Source organism: Zophobas morio, unplaced genomic scaffold (genome assembly GCF_036711695.1).
Source record: "Zophobas morio isolate AGI-343-1 ecotype UQ-CSIRO unplaced genomic scaffold, CSIRO_AGI_Zmor_V1 ptg000058l, whole genome shotgun sequence".
Taxonomy (NCBI): domain Eukaryota; kingdom Metazoa; phylum Arthropoda; class Insecta; order Coleoptera; family Tenebrionidae; genus Zophobas; species Zophobas morio.
In genome coordinates, this window is record NW_026972163.1 from 248,039 (window position 1) to 271,681 (window position 23,643).

Consider the following 23,643-nt stretch of genomic DNA (forward strand, 5'->3'; position numbering starts at 1 on the left):
AAGTGTGTCGTTAGTGCCAATTTTAACTGTTTTACGACATGTTACTTTACCTGTTTTATGGTGATTTAGTTAAAATTGACTGCGTTCAATTATTTACCTCTGGGTGGTCTCCCAAGATTTATTGTACTTCATAATATACGCTACTTACAACACCATGATGCCTGCCATATACTACACATGATCATGAAACATGTGCAGTAAAGTTTTTAGCGGTGTACTTCTCTTTAAGGAGTTATTTTTGCACTCATTTTCGTTCTATTTTACAATAACGATTCAACTACTCAACGTCAACCTGTGGTATTACTAAAATTAGCTTGGAAGAAACTTGTCATGGCAAATTTAAAGTCGATTATACAATTGGACGTTGTGATAGAGGTTTAATTATGTGGGGTGGAACGAGAAGTGTCATTCTTCTGTTAGTTAGATTGGCTTCTAGCCAATCAAAGCAAATTTTAGTCAAACAAAAATATAAACATGCGCCACCTAATTAAAGCTACTTTTAAAATGCTATAAAAGCGGGGCAGTTGCAAAGATTTTAGTTAATGTTTGTGATGGGGACAAATTATCACTTATATAAAAGTAATTATTCACCGAAAAAATTTGCATTCGAACATTACTATAATACACTGTGATAACGAAAAGTGCTTAATTAGTGTAAAGTGTGGAGCTACCTGTGAAGTTATGTTGGTAGTAAAATAATATATGCGTTTCATATATACGTTTTATTGACCGCGGTATACACAGGCAATTTCAAACGTAAAATTAATAGTATTGTGTTATTTAGATAATGATGGCTCGATTTTTGGACTGCATATTTATTTGAATTTTTAACACTGTTTCAAAGAAACTTTTAAGAACAAGTTGTGAGAAAATATCAAATTTCATCGAGCACTTATGATTTGTAAAAGAATCAATCGTTGATACTTTTCTGGGACATGAAAAATGTCACTTTTACAGGCAACTGATATTAACTGTAAATGTGCTCATTTAGTAAACAGTTGTTCACGGTATGTTACACAAAACGATTACAGAGATTGTAGTCTAGATCTAGTCGATTTTGAAATTTTGTGAATTTTGGCGTTTCGTTGTGATACTTGTTGATTATTTATCTAAGTTAAGTAAGTAAATTAAGGAAGTACATATTGTAATAGGGTCCACCCGGCGAATGGCTAATGTCATATTTTTTCGACGTTTTATAACCCTTTGAGTATGACGAAATGGGTCTCCTGTTTCCATCTGTCTGTCTGTCGCAGTTTCTGACTATTTTTATTGGAAAGATCATCTCCGAAACTACTGATTGTTGTAAAATTTTAATTTGTGGTTACAGTGAAAACACGATTAAATTTATTGAAAGATATTTACTCATTAGACAGCAAGTTGCATGTTACAGTGGCTTCAATCAATTAAGTGGTGTACCACAAGATTCGGTATTAGGTCCCTTGCTTTTTCTTTTATATGTAAATGACCTAACAAGCCTTGTTCGCAACAAAACATTACTGTTCCTTGACGACTTCAAAATATTTCGCACTATTAACTGTGTAAATGATTGTTTAGAACTACAGAAAGATTTGGTAAATATTGCGGATCGTTGTAATTCCAATGGTATACAATTTAATTAAGTACTCTTAAATGTAAGGTATAGTATCATATTCACGTAAGAAAAATGAGTTTCTGTATAATTACACCATATCCGGCCAAACCATAGAGGGACTAGCTTCTGTAAAAGACCTGGGAGTTCAATTCGATAAGCGATACTAACATCTAGTGATCAGATAGATACAATTATTCAAATAAGTTTTAAAACACTTGGGTTTATAGTAAGCACCTGCACATGCTTTCACAGTAACGATACAATTATAACATTCAATAATATGGTCTACAAACTACGTCACACAAAGTATTAGATTAGAAAGTGTTCAGCGACGATTAGTTAAATATCGATATAAAGGAGAATTTGGTAGATTTCCTCACAGAGGATTTGGTCAAGGAGTTTTTATCACATTTTAATTTGTCAAAACTTCAAAATCGTAGGCAACTATCAGCAGTGAAAGTCTTGTTTAAAGTTCTACATGGCAACTTTTACACCTATCATTCTATGTTCCTTTGCCCAAAAGCCAAAACTAATGTGTTAATAAACTCAAAACTTGGAATTAGTAAAACAAATGGATATATGTATATTAATTTTAATTTCAATTTTTGTAGATTTGAAAGGAATATAGAGAATAGCCAAAATGTGAATTGCGTGTAAGTTGTATTTATACTTAGAATTAGATATTTTTGTCCTATAAATGCAAATTTCTGTTAGGCAAATATATAATTAGTGATTAATGAATTAACGAATGTACTAACTCTTATACGGCTTTACAAGAATTGCACGTAAGAATATCAAATACGAGTTGTACAGAAATTCAAACTAATGGAGGTTCGAGTTATAGATGTTCGACTGTAATATACTCCTATATTTGTATTTCTTAAACACATTACTTTATAAAGATGTTCATATAAAATTTGTCGCTTGTTTCATGTAACCGATATCTCGCATATGTAATAGATAAGCCCTGGTCAGATTATTTGAGGCGTTGAATCTGGGCAACTGGAGTTCTGCATTCGTAAGTTCGAATCTCATCTTCGTCAATATTTTTTGCTTATTTCTAAAACTTTGTTTAAATGTTTGACTTCAGGTGCGAAGGAAGTTCTGTGCAAATAAATTTGGGCACATTTTTTAAATTCAAAAGTGCCATTGATTCAAAAAATAGAAGATGCTTATTTAAGAAGAGCTACTGGAACTTTTTTTAACAACTTTATAACAACAATAATTGTTTCTTTTTCTTATTTGCTCACAATAAGTCGCCTAAACGTATTATAAAAAATAGGTAGAAGGTTATTTCGACAGAACTTTCCTTGTCCCTGAAATACAATAAAACATATCCAGCTTATTCCAAAAATTATAAAATTTGATTTTGCAAATTTATGTGAAGTTATCAATTTGGATTGTGCAATGTAATACTTATAATAATAACAGTATTGTATACCCAAATTTTCGGGAAAGTGGAGTGAGCCGTTTCTGATTTAATCTATAAAATAAATTGATTCATTCATATTTTTTTTCGTCGCATTATATACATAAGCAATTCTTAAAAATATTAATATAATGATAAATAACAAGTATAGTATATTTTGCACATTCTAGATAGTATTTATTTGACAAAATTTTGATATGACGTGTTCAATTTACATATATATTTTAATTAAAAATTTATCATACTTACAATAACTTTAAAATAGACTGCAAGATTTCAAAACATTCGGTTTGGTAGTACAAAATTAAATTGGACAATATTACATGTATATACAATATACATGGTTAAATTTTTTTCGAAAAATTTGGATGTCTGTTTTAAAAATTCATCACGGATTCCTAAACTACACGTGTAGCTTATACAGTTTAAAACCCATTTATTATGTACAATTTTAGATTTTAGGCTAAGTTTGGTGAGCATTGTATCATCATATGATATTCATAATACACATAAAATTTGACAATAATCGGTCCGGTAGTTTCGCAAATTATCTGAGTAACTAGAGTCGGCATAGACGACGGACAGACAGACAGATAGATAGATAGACAGGCAGACGGAAAGGGGATAGCAATCTTTTCGTACTCTCAGAGTCATGAAACATCCAGAAAATATGGAAGTAGCAGTCGCCCAGTGGCCTCAATTACAATACTCGTACTTAATCGGAAAGTAAAAATGCAGTAAACTAATTTCATTCTCTTATTCATTTTATGCTAAATCTAGTCTTCCGGAGTAGCTGAAATTTGTTGTTTTGACCAGCTTTAAGCTTCGAAAGTCTATTGCGGTATTTCATATCATAATGTAACGCGTGGATTTACTCAACGTTATAGTAAGATGAGTAAGATTGCTGGAATGTGAGGGATACCGTGTTAAGTTTGGACTATCTTTTTTGACTTTTTGATTTGTATTTGTTTATAGCGGAAATGGTGGATTTGCAATGTTTCGACCTTCAATAATAGAATTTGTAAGACTATTTTGTCATTAATCAGGACACATTTCACATTCGAAAAAGTAAAGATCGTAACTTCAAAAAAAAACACATTTGCTGATCATAACAATTCGTAAGTAGTGGACAAGTGAGAGTTTCTTACTAACTAGCAATTTGGACATGAATTGTTAAAAATTTAAATAATTGTGTTGGATTTTTAATAGTGGCATGTATTATGTTTCTGAACCGTATCTGCAAAACCTAGGTTAGTCTTCTACTTCTACAATTGGATTCAAAACTTGTACATTGCAAAAAATAATATGGAAAATTTTAGTCAAGCACATTATTTCGGAAGTAATACTAACCAAGCTCCAAGAACTATTTAAAAGGTACACCATACCAATTCCTTCTATGGGCTGCTATTTCCAAACTATCTTACCGCCTAGAAAGTATGTAAACAAACACTTCTGGTAAGGATTTTTTTTATTAATTACCCATGAAAACAACAGTCAATCTTGAGGTGCCATCTGATTACGTAGATGTAGATCGTAGCGTTAGTACAATTTTTATCTTCATTCGTATCATTAAAATCTCGTAAAAGACACATGTTTTCCGTATATAACTTTGGCGACAAGGAAGCGACTTTGTTATGGCAATCGACCTGTGGCGAGTCTTGGTTAAAATAACGTCGTTTTGTGTGTTCCGTGGCGATCGTCAGCCATCAGGATCAGTCATCAGTTCTGTCGGCGGTTAGAGACCGATAACATCTCAAGAAACAAGCCGCCCTCTGTCTTTGGGCGCGCCAAGTACAGCTGCTGGTGACGGTAGCAGCGGGAAAGATTTAATTATTCAGTTTTTAGAATCCCGTTTCCTTTAAAGGAAGAAGGCAGTAATTATTTGATAAGAATAGCGGCTCTGTTCGTAAAGTGTTTGTAATGGGTAATGACGAAGATAAGCAGGCTGAGACCCGGTTCAGAGACGGACGCCTTGTGGGGCCTTTCCCTTCTCCACCATTCACGGATTATACGCGCTTTGGTACTTACATTCCAGTTTTGATTGTGCAACTTCTTGCTGACCCGACAAATCGTCTCGGCTAAATTAAATTTTATGGCCATTTAAAAGAATTAGTAATGGGGGCTTCAGCGCGCCTATCTGCAGAAAGGAGGTATATTTCGCTTAGTGGATTTACCTTTTCGAACGGTTTTTTACCTTCTACGATATTATATTACCGACCGGAAATATCAAGAAACTTTAGTAAAGCAAGCGGCAGTTTGTCTGGATATATTATTAACGCTTCCGTGATCAAATATGGAGTCAGTTTCGCGGTCTTCGCTTGTTCGTCCCTCGACGTATAGAGCTATAATGAACTGTCTAACAAATGTTGGGCTTCCAAGTTTCGATTACCTGTGATGAAAGGATCTTGGTTTATTTAAATAAGTAAATGATATCGTGCACACAATAGACTCACCCATCTCGATTCCTGGTGCCCAAATTATATTAAGTTACTAATTAAATATTGAGTTTAGCTAAGCAGTTTCGGTGTTATGATAAAAAATTCTTTTGTTTTGCTAACAAGCAAATAATGGTGGTAATTAGCTGTGTCTGTATACAGAACATCTTAAAAGCAATGAGGCGTAATGTGTGAGTAGGTGAGTGGGGTGTCGTAATAGTAATTTAAAAATACAAGGCACATCCAAAAGAAAAGTAAGGTTTTAATCTGTTCATTCTCCATTCAGTATTTAATAGAATTATTTTAACTAAACCTTTTAGAATTTAACGGCATCAGAGGTTCACACCTACGTCCTTAAATCCTGCCCTAATTATAGATAGATATGCAGATCGTCTCTACCTTTAATATCGTTTTGCCTGCATGTAAAGATAACTAATGATATCAAGCGTTGTCCACTTAATTGCGGGACTTTCATTAGCGATTGAGCGATACATATTAAAGATAAAGATTCTGCGCGCTCAATGAGATAAGACATGCCACCATCCAGACTTATTTTATTTAAAAAACAAATTGTTACTTGCGTGTTTTATTAAGCCTAAAATAGTTGTAAATCAGGCTCGGATTGTATGCATCAAAATATAGAAGAAATATGCGCATAATGTGCATACATTTTTGGTCAAAATATGCACCATTTTATTGAAAATATGCAGCTAATTGTGCAAAACATGCATATGCAAATACTTAATTTGAATATGTCTAATAAAACAAAATTACATTTTTATTTATTTATTGTTAAAATAATAATCTTGTAACGTTTATTTGCAACATAAGAATTCAACCTATAACTAAATTAAGTATGTAAGAAACTGATGTTTACACAGTATTTCTATTTTAGCTATAATTTTGATTAAACCAGATTATTATTAAATATTTTTCAAAATTTTCTATTAGAAATGATTCGCGGTTGTCACACAACACATGTTTTAACATTGAAAGCCATTGTTTAACATCGACAGAGTTAATGGCTTATATACCTACACATTTACAAAATCTCCTACCAAAATATTACTCACGCGAGCACAGTGTTAAAAACCTAATTTTTGTTGTAAAACAGACTTAAATTTCTTGTTTGCCTGTTTGTCTGTCCGTCTGTCTGCCGTCCCGGATTTTTATTAGACAGGTAATCTCCAAAAGTACTGCGCCGATTGTTGTCAAATTTTATATTTATATTACGAATATCATGTAGATGGTAAAACGCTAACCAAAATTTGTCCAATCATCCCCACCAATCATGTGATGACGTTAATTCAAAATTTTTAAATAGTATAAAATAACATAGTCCTACACATGTAGTTCATGACTCCGTGTTACATTTTTACCCCAAACGTCCACATTTTTGTAAAAAAAAATCAAAATTATAAAACAACATTTCGCAATTTAAGTTTGAATCTGCAAAACCGAATGCTGGGGCTAAAAAAAATTAATGGATGCGTGAATTTATTTTATCGATTTAATCAGGAACTACAAAATCGAGTGCTTTGAAATCTTGGAGATGTTTTAAAGTTGTCATAAGTATGGTAAATTTTTGACAAAATGTATTTGCTCATCCCCCTAAAAAATTGATGACGTCCCCTCAAAATATTGCTGAATAAATCCTATCTTAAATATGATGAGTCTATACTGGTGATTTATTACTGCATTAAATATATTTGCTTATACAGGGTGTCCCAAAAAAATTAATGACTCAGTCAGTTTATTTTCATGATTAAGCCAAGAATTGCAAAACTGAATATGTACTTTGAAATCTTGCAAATGTTTTGAAGTTATTGTAAACATGGTAACTGTTCAAGTAAAATGTATCTGGTTATCAGCCCCAAAAAATTGATTACGTCATCTTAAAATTTTGCCGAATGATTTGGACTCGAAGTTCACTTGTCGGTACCAAAATAAGGACTGACAAAATTAAGAATGAAATGGGTAAAAGACAAAATGAGTAACTGCTAGAAGGATGTTACCTGAAGAGTTCAATAAGGGAGAATTAATAAAATTTTATGCCCGATGCGGCCTACTCAATATACCAATAAGCGGTGTATCTCCAGTTTGAATTAGGATGTCTTAATTACTGGTTTTTGGGGTAAAGATTCTACGGAAATGCTGAATAAACCTACAATTTTATAATTTTACAAAAATGTGCATAAATATACACTTAATCAAAATTTCAAGGAATATGCATTTTGCGTACAATCCGAGCCTTAGTTATAAAGGACCCATTGTATAGTGACCTTACATAAATAAACACTAGTTTCCTAATGCAGATAACAGTTTCCAAATATTTCCACCGATTAGTTGAAATAAATCATTTTGTATTATATTCAAACTTAATTAAAATATCAATTTCCCGTTTACCTTTCCTTAAGCCTTGAATACACCACAACTTCAAACCAAAACCTCGCTTCTCGCGACAATGCAGAAAATCTACACACACTAAAACCTAATTTAGACTACATTTGTTCCAGATAAGATAAATGCCTTAGCCTACGAGCATACAGGTTGGCGCTGAAGATGAAGGTGCTCCTGTTGGCTGTGATGGTCCTGTTGGTGACAGCAGCAGATGGCATCGAACCCTGTAAGTAATTGACCCCGTAGGAGGTGAGTGGTGGCGCAACGAAGTGCGAGAGCACAAAAGGACCGGTATTTGCATGTCACAGCGTTTTCAGCAGGGAATAGATCTCTAATGTGCCGGTTTCCCTTTGGAGCCTCGCATCACAAACGCGCGTTTAATAAAGAGCGCTATTTGCATTTAACGATATTAGCCACCAAAAAAAAAGCTGCGACAAATGAACTTCGCCAAATTCTAATCCAACTAGTAACTTTTCGTTATTGCAGCACAATGTATTGCGCCGATGGGCATGGAAACGGGCGCCATCAAGGACGAGGATATCACCGCCAGCTCCTCGTTCGAACACGGAAATGTTGGACCTCATCACGGAAGGTATGAACTGCAGATATTGGTGGTAGAAACGCAGCTAGGTTTGAATTATGTAGGCGCCGTTTTTGTTGTTTTAATTATGCGTGTTTAGAACGTGGTTCTGGTTTTACGTTAGTTACATTAATAAATTTAAAATACCTTCTTTGGCAACCGGGATTATCCGCTTATATTTAAACTAGTTAGTTTGCAAACTAGTCTCCGTCAAAATAACTTAAAAGATTTAACAACCATCATTGAAAGAAATATATATATATTTGGCTGAATGTACGAGGGATATTGGTGATTAAACGTTTACTACTGAGTAATAAATCCAATTATTACAATACTGATAATGTAATTTTAAAAACTTTTGAAAACAAACATGTTTGCATTAATTTTCAAAGTAGGTTACCACTACCTCATACAGGTTATAAACATTTAAAAACACGTCGAAGAAATTTCCGTAATTATGACATAGATTTTAGCCCAATTTATCAATCTTTCAAGGTCAAGTGGTCGGCAATTTGGAGGAGTTAAAGCGACAATTGATTTTTTGGTTTTTGTTCGTATCTGATTTTCATACTACTCATTTTTACTTACAGATGATTCATAAGCCCCAGTCTTAGAGTATGAAAAAGTAGGTCGCCCGTGTCCATCTATGTGTCGTTTGTTGGTTGTACTTAACTGATTGTTATGAAATTTTAAACGTTTCTTCGGAGTATTATGTATGTAGTTGGTAAAACGCAAATTAAATTTTGTCTGATCAATTTAGACAGCGGATGACCGTCGGGCTAGGCAAGGTGAAACTGGCTACGGCTCGTACAGGATGGGAATTCATGGCAGTTATGGGCTGCACTTGGTTTATTTTAGAATAGAATAACGCTGTTTCGTTGCACTTTGCTGTTAATTCCCTTTTTCATTTACCAAGCCGTTTGACTAATTAAGTTTTTGTTAATTGTATTTATGGAATAAGTGACCATTAAAAATTCAGTGATTATCACCCCTTACTGAGTCCCGGCGATCCAGCGCGTCCCCACCTATAATCGCGACGTAGCCCGCCAGAAATCCGCTCTCTACATCATCCCCACAAACAATTTGATAACGTACTTTCAAAATTTTGAGAACTAAATTCTCTTCTTTATTCGCTTACGCTCGAGAAGTAAAAACGAAAAATTAAAAACCGAATAAATGACAAAGTTTTAAAATCAAATATGTAATTGAGAAAATGAAAATTTTGAGTCATAAAATTGAAAATATGTTTTTTTTAATACCCTAATTATTATTACATATTTAAAATGAAAACTAGAAAAATTGCACAGCAAAATTGAGGAAACGAAAAATTGAAAAATCAAGAAAACTGAAAAATCTAAAATTGAAAACTCGTGGAACTTCAAATCGAAAAACTGCAAAAACTAAACATCCAACAAAAGAATAGAACCCGGAGAGTTGTCTATCGCAAAATTAAAGAAACAAAAAAAATTGGTCGAAACTTGTTTCGACAGAACTTCCCTCGCTCCTGAAATACAATATTTTTTTTTGAGTCACCCTGTGTATGCAAATCCAAAAAATATTAATAAAATCATAAATTACAAGTACAGACTCATCATTTTGTACATTTTAGATAGGATTTATGCAGCAACATTTTGGAGTGATGTCATCATAATTTTTTTAGGGGGTATGACCATTTTGCTCAAAAATTTACCATGCTTATGATAACTTTAAAATATCTCCAAGATTTCAAAGCATTCGGTTTTATAGTTCCTGATTAAATCAATAAAATAAATTTACGCATTCATTCATTTTTTTGAGTCTCCCTGTATATGCAAGTCCAAAAAATATGAATGGAATGATAAATTACAAGTACAGACTCATCATATTTTGTACATTTTAGGTAGGATTTATTCGGCAAACTTTTGAGCTGACGTCATCGATTTTTTGGAGGGGATAAGCAAAATATATTTTAACTAAAAATTTATTATGCCCTTTATAACCTTAAAATATCTGCAAGATTTCAAAGCATTCGGTTTTGTAGATTCCAAATTAAATGTAAAAATGTTGTTTCCTAATTTTAATTTTTTGTTCCAAAAATCTGGACGTTTCGAGTCAATTCTCAATTCGTAGTCATAAAGTACATGTGTAAGACTATGTTATTTGATACAATTTAGAACCCAATTACTACTAGTATGTACAATTTTGAAATGACGTCATCACATTACTAGTGGAAACGGGAGACCTACTTCTTCGTCCTCTAGGGGTCATGATAGGTCGAGAAAATGCAAAAGTAGAGAGTCGGCCGCCGGACTCGATTACAATACTTCCTTTGCTTACGCTCGGGAAGTAAAAAGGGAAAATTGAAAAGTTGCAACTCAAAAAATTGAAGAAACAAAAATCGAAAAATTGTAAACATGAAGAAATAAAAAACCGAAACCAAAAATTGCAAATCGAAAACTTTAAGAAAAAATTAAAGGATCGAGAAATTGAAAAATTAAAATTCGAAAATTCGAGAAAATTTATACCGAAAAATTGCAAAAATTATGTTCACTCTGATGGCATTTTTATATTTGTGTGAATTCAAATAAATTAATGTGCAAGCTCCGATCGAGTTTTGATTTCGTGCTACAATTTAAAAATATAACAAACAAGAAAAATAGAAAAATCGCAAAACGATCACTTGAAGAAACGACCGATTTTTTACCTTTTTTTGTGGAAAAAATTAAAACTTTATAGCAAGATTCTACAATTTAAATTATAAATTACAAAACCGGAATGCTCGGAAATTTCGCAAACGTTTTCTGGTGATCATAAGGGTGGTAAAATATTAATCAAAATTTATCTCCTCCCTCTCCAGAACGTTGAGGACGCTATCTAAAAATTTTGGTGGATATATCATCTTGTCATAAAGTATGACACACCTTAACGTATTATAACCTAGAAGTTTTTAGTTTAGTCATATTTGACACTGCGAGCATGCTAACTGCATGCAGCGTGACAACTCTTTAAGTTTCAAACGTCAAACTAACAATAAAATCAAGACTACATTCAAATTTTTAAAATGACAAAAAAACGATGTCCGAAATGATTTTGTTCACCAGTGTATTATACTGTTGTTCTGCTAACGCTAAATGCAGGGCTTTCATAAATTATTCTAATACCCATGTGGGTAGTAATTTGTTCCGCCTCTTGCGGAGTGTAACTATATGTTATGTTATAATGTTATAATTGTTATAACAGATGACATATTAACCGTTTTAATTAAAACTTATGATAATGTCTACCATTAGGAAGAAGTGGCAATTCTGCAACATTTTTAAATTTCACAGCTCACTGGAAGTAAGAAATATTTATGAAAGGTCTGTTACATTTGAATTGACGATTTGCTGAGTTTTATGTTTCATAATAAAATAGTAAACTCAGGCGCCTTCCACTCCCTTGCTTTTGCTGCTGCTCTGCGTACAAAGCTTTATTTTCACTGAAATTTTTGCATTTCTCAGGCTAAGAAACGAGCTGGACGGTGGTGCGTGGTGTCCGCAAAGCGCAGCCACTCCGGACCTGAAGGAATGGATTCAGATCGATCTGCACACCGTTCACATGATAACGGCGACAGAAACGCAAGGTCGGTTTGGGAACGGTAAGGGCATGGAGTTCGCGGAGGCATACGTTTTGGAATATTGGCGGCCTCGCCTTCTGAACAAATGGATCCGCTATCGTAATCGCACCGGTGCGGAAGTCCTGAAAGGCAACATAAACACGTACCTCGAGTCGAAGACCGTGCTCGATCCGCCCATATGGGCGAGTAAAATTAAGTTTCTGCCGCTCAGTCACCACGAGCGGACCGTTTGTATGCGCGTCGAGATCTACGGATGTCGATGGACTGATGGCATCGTGAGTTATTCGATGCCGCAAGGTGATAAGAGGGGAACGAGCTGGGAGTTCTACGACACTTCGTACGACGGGCACTGGGACGGCGAGAAGCTCCAGTACGGTCTAGGGCAACTCACCGACGGAAGGGTCGCCCCCGACGACTTCAAGGCGACGTTCTATCAGACGAACTCGCAGCAGGGATGGGTGGGCTGGAAGAACGACACCCGCAAGAACAAGCCGATCGAAATAGTTTTCGAGTTCGATAAGGTGCGCGAGTTTACGGCGGTGCATATTTACAGCAACAACCAATTCACTAAAGACGTTCAAGTGTTTTCGCAAGCGAGAGTGCTGTTTAGCGTGGGCGGAAAGCGCTACAAAGGTGAGCCCATCACGTTTGATTACATCGAAGATCGCATTTGGGAGACTCCACGCAACGTTTCGATTAGGCTCCACCATCGCGTGGGGAGATTTGTTAAAGTACAGTTGCAGTTCGCTGCTAGATGGCTGATGATTAGCGAAGTAACTTTCGATTCGTCCGTCGTTAACGGCAATTTCACGGAAGAAGAGGAAGAAGAGCAAGAAGAACAATCGTCGCAGAAGGACGAGATCGCCGCCGCGGGAGCGGACAATAAAAACGTCGTAAGTGCCGTGAACACCCCGTCAGGACTGGGACAATACCTCGGCGTGATAGTCGGAGTATTATCAGTGCTCGTAGTGTTAATGGTGGCGGTAGTAGTTTTCGTTGTAATACAACAAAGAAGATATAAATCATCGCCGCGGCCGTCTCAAGTGCCAGGCGGCTGCGATAAGGCAGCACTCTATCGCGAGCCGAGTATGGGAAGACTTCCGGGTAGTTCCGATTATGCAGACGTTCGCGACCCCGAATATGCTGTGCCCTTACAACCTCCACAAACTCCCCGCGCACCGCCGCCCCTGCACAACTTCCTTCCGAAACCGCCTCCGGTTCCGCCACCCCCTGAGCGTTACTACGCGGCCACAGAAATATGCAACTCTGGCTTTGTGCCACCGCCACCTCCTTTGTCTACGCCGCCGCCGGTTAGGCTCAGCAGACAACCTAGATATGTTTCAAATACCAGAACATATGTTGGACCTTAAACTGTGATAAATCATCCTTAAAACGGCGCCATTAATGTTGCCGTTACTTTTTGGGTGAGTAGTTCGTTAATAAGTTCCAAGAAACCCTCGTAAACTATTTTTTTTTCCTTTGATTGCATTGCATGACATCAGCAAATCGCCACGTTAGTGTGTCCCTACTTGAAGTTTTATAACATACTTCGGTATTAGCATTCAACATTCGTGTGTATAAAGTAAATACAAAGTTGTTACATTGAAAAAGCAAATGAATTAGTTATGGTACCCCGGGAATAATAAAGCACTTGACTGGTCATATTTACTGATGTTAATTGTGGTTGTTGAGAATGTTTTGTAGCTGTCATGTTCTGCTGCGTGTACACTTTTACTCTATTTTTTCCGTATCATGTTACTTACAGTTGAACTTTTCTCAAATATGAAAATATTTCAGTACCTGTCCGTCTCAGTACTCAGTAGCTTTTACTGTACGTAACGACGTCATAACGGATATCGGATAGAATTTAAAATCCTTTCTACACCACTAACAAGTTTTGCAATTGCAATTTTTAGATTTAATTTCATCAGCTGTGTTTTCAAAAAATATTGCCTTTTGTTAAATATTCGTGAACCATTGAACCTAATAATTTCTCATAGGGTTTGATAGTTACGCAAGAGTTTTATCTACAACACAAATTTTTATGTTTGAGTGGTAATATGTATACATCCTTTAATTAAAAATTAAAGATGAAAACATAAAAAGATGTACTAATATAATACTATATTTAACAAGATCGATGGCCAATCGAATTATTTTCCTGCTCTAGTGTGTAATTAAAATATGATTGTAAAAACAATACAATGAATAAGTAAACTCTGGAATAAATTTGATGAAAAATTCAGGAATAAAACTGATGTTCTATAAATTTACTAAATTCTGAACATTTTTTTAAACTTTGTGTGGTAATACCTACAGCTTTATCTAAAAAATAAATTTCATATTACAGAGTTTACTTTCAGAATGAAATACGCTGCGCAAATAGCAATCTGTCTAGTGTGACAGGTCCATTTCAGAAGTTGTAATTTAGAAAAGTGGATAGATTTACACACGGGGAAAACGTGGAAATGTAGATACAATTTGTATACAAAAAATAAATTCTTTACAAAGCGTTATGTGAATGTGAAAGCAATAGTTATGATACACTCAAGAACTCATAATGCAAGTCATAAATGTTGATAAGCATTCTGTCTATGTTTATAAATAGGATATAATTTTAAAGAATTATGAAACTTGTTAATTTGACATTTCAGAATTAATTGTAACATATTAAATGACGAAGGATAAGAATTTATCACTCTGTATATAGATTAGAAGTACAAAAATTAAGGCCGCAATACAGTGTTATTCGACTATACTGGTGAACAGGGTTATTTTATCTTACCCTGTATAAAAAAAAAGAAACAATTATTCGTTTATAGTGAAAATTTAGTTCTATTAGTTCTATTGATTGGGTTAAATTTAAATGTGAATAATGTTGTTTTTGATGTGTTTTCTCTAATATGAAAATGCATTACTGTCAGTGCTAGTCTGGAAAAATACATCTTGCACAACCGTGCAAGCACCAATAAAGTTAAATTTTAACAATTAACGTAGATATATGATTTAAAACGTTTAGGTTTTGCTAACAACGTTGCTTGTGAAAACATATTTATTTTAGTATGTACCTGTTTTTTCAACTCCAATTTTTTTGGTGCCATTTTGGTACAAAGAGAAAACGTAGCAAAATTAGATGTTTTACACAAACTGGTGAGAATACAATTTTTTATATACAGGGTGTCCCAGGTAAACTCCGCGGAATTATATGTTGAAAACGGTCGTACACGAATTGCGGTGCAAATTTTGCTCAAATATCAGGTATCCAGGTATAGTAACCCTATTCGAGATACACCCACATAAATTTTTATGGGTCCAATCACTCAAAAATCGGTGCTCCTGAAACCGCAACCATAAATTATGAAAAGGGCTTGACAGGTCATTTTATACAGAACCGTATTCGGGTTGAGTTGAAAGTTTTACCTGGTTTCGGTAATGTTATAGATATAATATTAGAAAATATAATAATCGTCCAGAAAGTTCTCCCGCTGTAGTAAATCTCATTAGACAACAATCAGAACTCATATCTTCTGAAAAATGGCAGAATTGTATTCGGCATGTTATAAAATTTGAATCAACATTTGTAAATACACGGCCTAACGAAATTATAATTTCAATAAATAATGACTCATCTGAGTCTGAAAGTGACTTATAAATCTTATAATCTTATAAATATTATTTAACTAATACAATTTGTCTATTATTTCACCTTATTTTTTTAACAGAGTACGGCCCTGAAAAATTCTGCCGGAACGTGCCGATATCTGGTCGCATAGGGTGTTAAAAGCAATAAATTACTGTTGCCATTGTGCAGGGGTTTCACTCATTATCTGTCATAAAGTTTTATGTGGGTGTATCTCGAATGAAATTTGTATATATGGATAATTTTGACCGAATTGCGATTTTACGATATATGTACATATTGCAAAAAGTGTACTTTGTAGACATATGTTTATAGAATCTAAAATTGTTCAATTCAAAAATAATGAAAGTTCAAGGTATAATTTTGTGAAATGTTTCAGCTACACGTTTGCTAATATCATGTCATAATTATAGATATGTAATAAGATAATTTACATAGTTTATTTTAGCTTAATTTACGATGATTTTATTGAACAATTTCAGAAATTATATCATTTGGAACAGCATAGATCAATAGCAAATAAAACTACAAGGGATTATAAGATATCAGGTAGGTGCAAAATTTTTGCACCGCAATTCGGTCAGTGTCTATAAGATACCGGGTAGCCAAAAAATTTTGAATCGCATTTCGGTCAAGGATTAAAAATCCACCGTAGTTCGGACAGGCGGTTGAAAATGGATAGAGATATTGAAATTCTGTAAACGCTGGTGTTTTTAGTTTGAAGAAGAAATCTTAATTTTGTATGTACATTGCAAATATGACGTATATATGACGTTGGCTTAAACTTATTTTTTTTATTGCTACGTATATTGTTAGAACAGATTTTGATATACATATTATTAAATTACGATTACAGTGAAATAAGTATAATAATAAAACACTTCGCTATTTATTTCAGTTTCAGTCAATAGAAAAAAATAAAATTTATGAATGTAACAAAATGTTTATTTTACAAACAATTACTAAGACCTGCTCCAAAAACAATCATCTAAACATATTCATATTGAAGACAAGTTAAGGTTAAAGGGACACATACATTCCTAACAAATATTTTTTTAAATCTTCAGTACACAAACATCTGAGGGCGTTAAATCGGGGTTGTGGGCTAACCACCGTCGACCCAATTTTCATAATAAATAAGTGGTCTAGGCCTTCCAACGCACCTGAAATCATACATTTTAAGAAATTCGATGGGTGAAAAAAGTGTCGACGAGGATGGAATTCGAACCAACGCGAACAGAACGCAATTTCGGTAAGACGCGGAAAAATCCATACTTCTAGTTGGAGTTCGTTGTGCGTGTAAACCAAATATCAGCTATACGACACTCACGGCGACATATTGCACACAATTTTTGTAAGGCGGATTCATAAACCACCAGTACAGGAGTATGTTAGTTTATGGTAATAAAATATAAATAGGAGCTCCTATAAAAAAAACTTTACTTTGCGTTATTTAATTGTTGATGGATAACAACAAATTTTGGTTGGTGTTTTATCATTTACACGATATTCTTAAATTCCTATAAAATTTACCAGCACTCCAGTAGTTTTGAAGATTACCTGTGTAATAAAAGTCGACACAGGCAGAGAGACGAACGGACGGACGAAAACGGGGACCTATTTTTTTTGTCCTGGGGAAGGGGGAGGATGGTCATGAGACTTCGAGAGAAAATGAAAGTAGTCATTCGTCGGACGGAAGAAATTACAACACCTATACTTCCTTCGCTTGCGCTTGATCATTAAACATTCAGCCATATTCGACAGGCAACAAAAAAATATTGTAACAGTCCAAGATTTTTGACATCAAAAAATTTAACAATTAATACACACTTATATATGTGTTTTGTGAAAATCCGTTAAAAAAGTATATATTTGCGTCATGACACCGACATATATATATATGCTATATTTGCAATGTACTAAATTAAACTTCCCTTTCAAGCTAAAAGTAATGACATTTGCAGAGTTACAATATTTCTACCCACTTTCAATATATAAGACAGCAAAATTTTATCTGGAACACCAGGTATTTTGTAAAACGTTCTAACGTACTTGCTAGGTAATTTTTAAAATTTTCGATTCTGATTGTAATGTCAAGAAATATAAAATTATTTAATTTTTAATAAATATTACATTTACGCGGGGTACAAAATAGTGTGCATCACTCTGCCTGAAACTGCTTTTGCGAATAGTCGTTTTTTGCAGCCTCGCTAACGCTCGATGTAGCAAACTCGCTCGTATTCACAAATGCTTATTAGTTTCTCGCCTTGTGATCCAAATAACTATTGTTTAAACAGTTTGAAAAAATTGTAGCGTTTAAGCGAGAACTGTAAACTTGAAACAAATGTGTTAGATGAACATTTCATTATGTAACGGGATTGAATGCTTTGACGGCTAGAGTTTATAACAAAGGCGTTTTTCGGGTTTGGACCGTGTCAGTTTTGAAAAGGGTTTCGACGTTTCGCCCACTTTCCTAAAAAGGGCGTTTTGTTGTCATGTAATTATGTTGTAGGTGTAAAAAGAACCTACCGTCTAAACTGGAGGTTTTTACCAATAATTGTTTCTTTGAGAGCAGAGTACTTCTTTCAATTTTTTTAAGAGGCAAATTAGAAAAGTAACGAATCTTTGAATTGTATACAAAATAATTAGAATAACATCTGACTGTGTAGTGTTAGAAATAAATGTTCTAAAAGTCAGAAATCGATGATAATGTAAAACGGTAACATTGTATACACCTTATTAACTAATGTATTTTGTCGTTCAGGAGGTTCGAAATTGTTGCTTTGCGATCCATACAATCTCCTTAACAACGTTTCATAGAATCAGTGCACGATTTTTTGAGCAGTCTGTATATACTTATGCGAATGTAGCATGCACCTCGTCATTCTTTTCGGCTTCAACCCAGCAAATTGGATGCACAATTTTGACAAAAAACTGAACTTTATTATCTTGATCACAAGTAATTACTTTTCAGTAAACACTCATGTTCACTGAGGTGTACATAAAGTTAAGGACAAATTCAAAATTATCAAATTTGGTACAAGTCACTAAGCAAACCAACTACCAAGACTGTATAACGAAAATTTATTTAAGAAACTAAAGTGTTATTTCATTTTTAGCGGTAAGTAGTATAAAACCTGAAAATGAAATATCTGTTCCGACGGGAAAGACGTCAACTTCTCACTCTATTTTCATGTCTGTGTGTTATTAACAAAAAATACAAAATAAGTTTTTATTTAAACTGCGGTGCCACTGTACACATGAAAGAAATATTTTTTAAAGTAATATAATTTTTCATTTGTATTTGCTTCAGCGAAACAGTGAATCTTTGAGATTTTCTAAATGCTATGTTACGTGTCAATTTGAAGTAGTTCATTAGGAGTTCTTTCTTTATATGAGATCAGAAAAGTTGCTGCTCTGAAACTTACTTAGCAGCAACGTGTTTCACCATCAAGGCGATGGACGTTTGGTGGTTAATGTTGAGTATAGTAAGATCAATACGAGGAGTCTTGGTAGAGCTTAGTGAAGTAGTATTTAGTTATACTGATATTAACATTATTAAAGTATTGATATCTCAATAGAACATTACAGCAAAAACATTTCCTTTTTCTGTTTGATTAGATTACAAATACGAAAATTAATTGAATGTTAATAGATTCCTTGAGATTGGTTAATTCAAATTTTTCCAGTCATAATTAAAATTATAAATTTGTCGTTTTCTTCACATATACTTGTTTGGATTTATTTTGAACAAAATGTTTAAATGTTTATTGTTCACGGACGTGTTTGTATTTTTACGTCTAAAAGAATTTCGCAGCTGAAATAACTGGTTCAAATACGTTATGACGTCGTCACTAGATCGGTGAAAATTTTCGTCATTTAACTCGATTGTGTTTGTTTTTCAGCTCCTCGCCATGATTTGCCAAGGCTGAAGACTACCAAATATGCTTATTAATTCGTCGCTTTTATAATAAGACAATCCACTATCGTACCATGTGCTATCTGTGTTGTACATAGAAAACCCTATTTTAAATTATCAGAAATTGTTTATACCTTTGTACATATTCGTGATAAATGTAAATAAATAGCGTATACGTATTTTCATTTTTTCATTGGATACTTCACAAAAATTGATTTTCCGCCTGCTGCTTCATTTTAGTTTCTCATTTGCTTAATTTATTTTACAATGAAAAAATTTTCATTTTCTTACAGAGTAGGTACCTAATAATTTTAACGTTGGGGTTTTTAAGTTGTTGAACACCTACGAACTCTATAAAAATATTGATATCTATTCCTGTTTCTTGCTGTATAATCGGGCAAGTGAAACTGTTAATTAACTTAAAATGTTTAATGTCACATTAGCAGCAGAACCTGCGTCACCTGCCATCTTCATCGTTCTCATTTCATGTAATTAGGACAGGTAGGTATCTTCTGCAAAGTTAGCTGATCGTCACGTCACAGAAAGCGAAGGAACGAATTTAATTATTACAGTTCTTCTTTGGATGAAAGTAAATGTAGCATTATTAATTCTGTAGGATAATAGGATTTGAGAAGGGTATCAAAAAATAAGTTGGCAAAAAAGTAATTTAATGCGACACGGGGCATTGATTGCTTCAAGTTTCAGGTTGAATTCGTTTCCGATGAAGATTATGTTGGCGAATAAGACGCTGCCAATATTTCTATCTTACATCATCAAGTCCCTCATCTTCAGTGTTTGCTGGAACGTAAACATGTCTCCAAGATTCGTTTGTTCTCGAGACTTTGGCAGTAATCACGATATATGAAGTTTAACTAGCGTCGTTTGAGCTGTAAAGAATGATCGTGTTTATCGGAATCGTAACTCCAGTTGTTTTTCAAAGATGTTCACAAAGTCGCCTAATAAAGGCAATTAAGTAGTCTACATTCAAATAGTTTGTCATAAAGAATAAACGACCCTACATTAAGAACAGTGAATTAATTTAATCACAACGCTCAAAGTTTTCCGACTTGTCGTTTTGTTTGTGCTGTTGTGAAGGAACATATTTTAAAATTACTTTGTTCCGATTTATGGCGTTGGTAGTGTTATTTGGTTGGTGTCTAGAGTTCGGCTAGACTTGTACTAATGGCACTTAAAACACCACTTTGCAAACTTCGCATTTTCTGTTGATACGAACAATACATGTTCACAACACTGGCAAATACGAGACTGTTTTGTGTCTGTTTTAGCGTAATAACAATTACTGTAACATGGAAAATAAAGAAAATACCCCGAAAACTACAACAATTAAAACACAATCAAACACAGTTTACTATGCAATAACGAAACTGACTTTTCCCTAATTTATCACTAATTTAAATAAAAATATCTAAAGAAAACTTCTTCAATCAGCGAATAATCAGTCTTAATGTTTTCATGGATTTATTCACAGTCAAATTTAGGTGAGAAACAAAACTTAATTTGAAATCAAAAATAACCCCCAAATCCTGAATCTCCGATATCCTTTTAATCGACACTGTATCAGCTCTATAGTTAAAATTTATCCATGCCAGTGATCTAAAAAACGTTATAATATAAAATTTCTCAAAATTTATATCCACGACATTGACGCTGCACCAAGACAAAATGTTATCCAGATCCATTTGCAGCTGAATAGGCCTCGATGTCCGAGACTGCCTTATATATTTTAATGTCATCTGCAAGAAGAATGGACTCTGAGAACTCGACTACTTTACAAATATCATTAATAAATAATATAAAAACTAGCGGACCGCAATGGGAACCTTGTGGTACACCTGATGTAAATTGAAATCAAGGTTTTACTGCTTATTTTAACGAATTCTGTATGTTCTCTTCGGAATAAACCTGTTGATCCAGGAAAGAAATCATCAAATTTCGTAGCTCTTAGCTCGGAATTTTTGGAGAACTATCTATCCAATCGACAGAAGAGATTTTGAAGTGATCTTCGTTCCGGGTACTCAACTGATGTACTTCTTAATTTTTAGGAAACATGTCTTTATTTTTAGATACTTCTACACACAATACTAGTGTAGGTAGCGACAATTAAAATATTATATGTACTTTTTAAAAAGATATCTGCATGATTGGAACCTGGAGATACGAGAAATTATATTATATGTTTTGCCCAATGAAAACGTCCGAAGTCATTGCGGAACTTCCCCAAAATTTAATTCCATATTTTAGTGTTGAGCCAGCTTGTCTATGATGTAAATTTATCAACTGCTCTAAATTTAAAATATCTCATAAACTGCGAATTAGATAATAGGTGGAACTGAGTTTTGATATGATTTTTAAACACTATTTTCTCCAATATAGTGTGTCATCTATATGCAGTTCAAGAAAAATAACCAAATTTTGTAATGAGTAAAATCTAGTAAAGGTATTTTTTATATAAGTAGAATTCGTTACTATGGGACTTCACTTTTATTTTCATTGCGTTACTTAATTTCTAAGAAATTGTTAAGGAGAATGTGTCGCGTGTATAAAGAATAGGAGCAGCATTCTTGCGTATGCAAGGGTCTATATTATTTATTTGTATAAATAAGACAACACCAGTATCAAACCCTGAGCTAGATCTAAATCTACATACTTACGTATAAGCTCCTATATAATATGTATATATCCATATATACAAAATATAAAATAAGTGGATATAATGGGAGTCTTCTAGGATGAATCACAGCAGCCGTCTTCATGTCGCGAGTCAACGATGAGATTGTAATTACGGCGTCGGCCAAGGCAAAAAGCATGAACTACTGGCGTTTAATAAACATATCTCATGTCTTTAAGCTTTATGTGGTGAACCTTGTGGAGAGCGAGGGTAGAGGAAAGAAGTTTCACCGAAGCGGAACATAATCTTTTGACAGCTAATCGAGATGTTTTAAAACGAGGCGGCTAACACATTTTTAAGTGTCCAGTGGATTGACATCAAAACCTTCATGGATAATGTTTATATTAAAATATGCAGATGCAGACAGACCAACAGACTTGTGAGAATCTATATTTTGAGTCTGTTGAAGAACCTAACTAAACTAAAAACACCATAGAAGTGGTGCCCGAGAAGCTTAAATATGTCATCGAAAAGAATTTAAAAACATAACTTTTAGAAAGAAATAGCGCACCATCTGGATTCTTCCTCAAATATATTACGTATGTTCAGAGAAACAATTTATAAATTGGGTGTTCTACATAAAAAATGGGACTTAACTTAAAATATTTCTTCTATGGACAATGTTTGCAGATAACACCTTCATTACCTCGTATCTAAAAAGAATCCAGGAATCTGAATCGAGGATGCTAAGGTAATGAAAAGATTCCATACTGGAGTGAGGGGCAATGAATAGGTGTGGAGCGTATGGCAAATAGTGAAAATTAAATATTTAGGTACACAGAAACCAGGACTTTTGATCAGATTTCGACTACATCATGAGGCTTGTGATGTAGGGTTCATGTGTCATACACATGACATGGTCCACAGGTGGTCCTTTTACATGACGTTACTTAATAGTGTAGAAGATGCTGGAGAAAAAGCTTTCCATTTTAGCAATATTCTTAGGTAGGTATTGAAGGGACGTTTGCGGAGTCATGAAACAGACCCTCCACAGACACACCCTCTATTGATGACCCCGTAAATAGGGAATCTCCTTAGAGTTCCATCTTCTTCTGTCTTTGAAACAGTATTATTATCGATAGCCTGTTACGATGTCTCGGTGGTTAAACAAGATACGGGTATCACAACGTTGTTCACCTCCGAATTTCATGATTTGAACATGCAAAGTAATAGTATAGCCTGTGATCCAACTTATTAAAAAATGGTGTACCTATTGATGGGAACTCTCAGAAGACTGATTTACTCCTGTTCCCAAGGAGAAATAGAAGAACACATTGCTTTAAATTTCAAAGTCAGATATTCTGAAACTGCACTTGACGGGATAGCCTCAAAGCACTCAGGCCAAATACGCTCAGCAAATGATAC

The 23,643-nt window shown here is 34.1% G+C and overlaps 1 protein-coding gene across 1 annotated transcript in view; it reads left to right on the forward strand.

Annotated features, from left to right (window-relative positions):
• The window catches only part of LOC135143311 (discoidin domain-containing receptor 2-like), a 29,869-nt gene extending 10,101 nt beyond the window's left edge, over window positions 1-19,768 (forward strand). Inside the window, exons 2-5 of the mRNA XM_064075175.1 lie at window positions 7,972-8,081; window positions 8,342-8,447; window positions 11,915-13,454; window positions 19,576-19,768. Coding sequence (XP_063931245.1) covers window positions 8,018-8,081; window positions 8,342-8,447; window positions 11,915-13,400 — 1,656 coding nt within the window. The 5' untranslated portion in view covers window positions 7,972-8,017 and the 3' untranslated portion in view covers window positions 13,401-13,454; window positions 19,576-19,768. The remainder of the gene's footprint in view (window positions 1-7,971; window positions 8,082-8,341; window positions 8,448-11,914; window positions 13,455-19,575) is intronic.
• The last annotated feature ends 3,875 nt before the right edge of the window (window positions 19,769-23,643 follow it).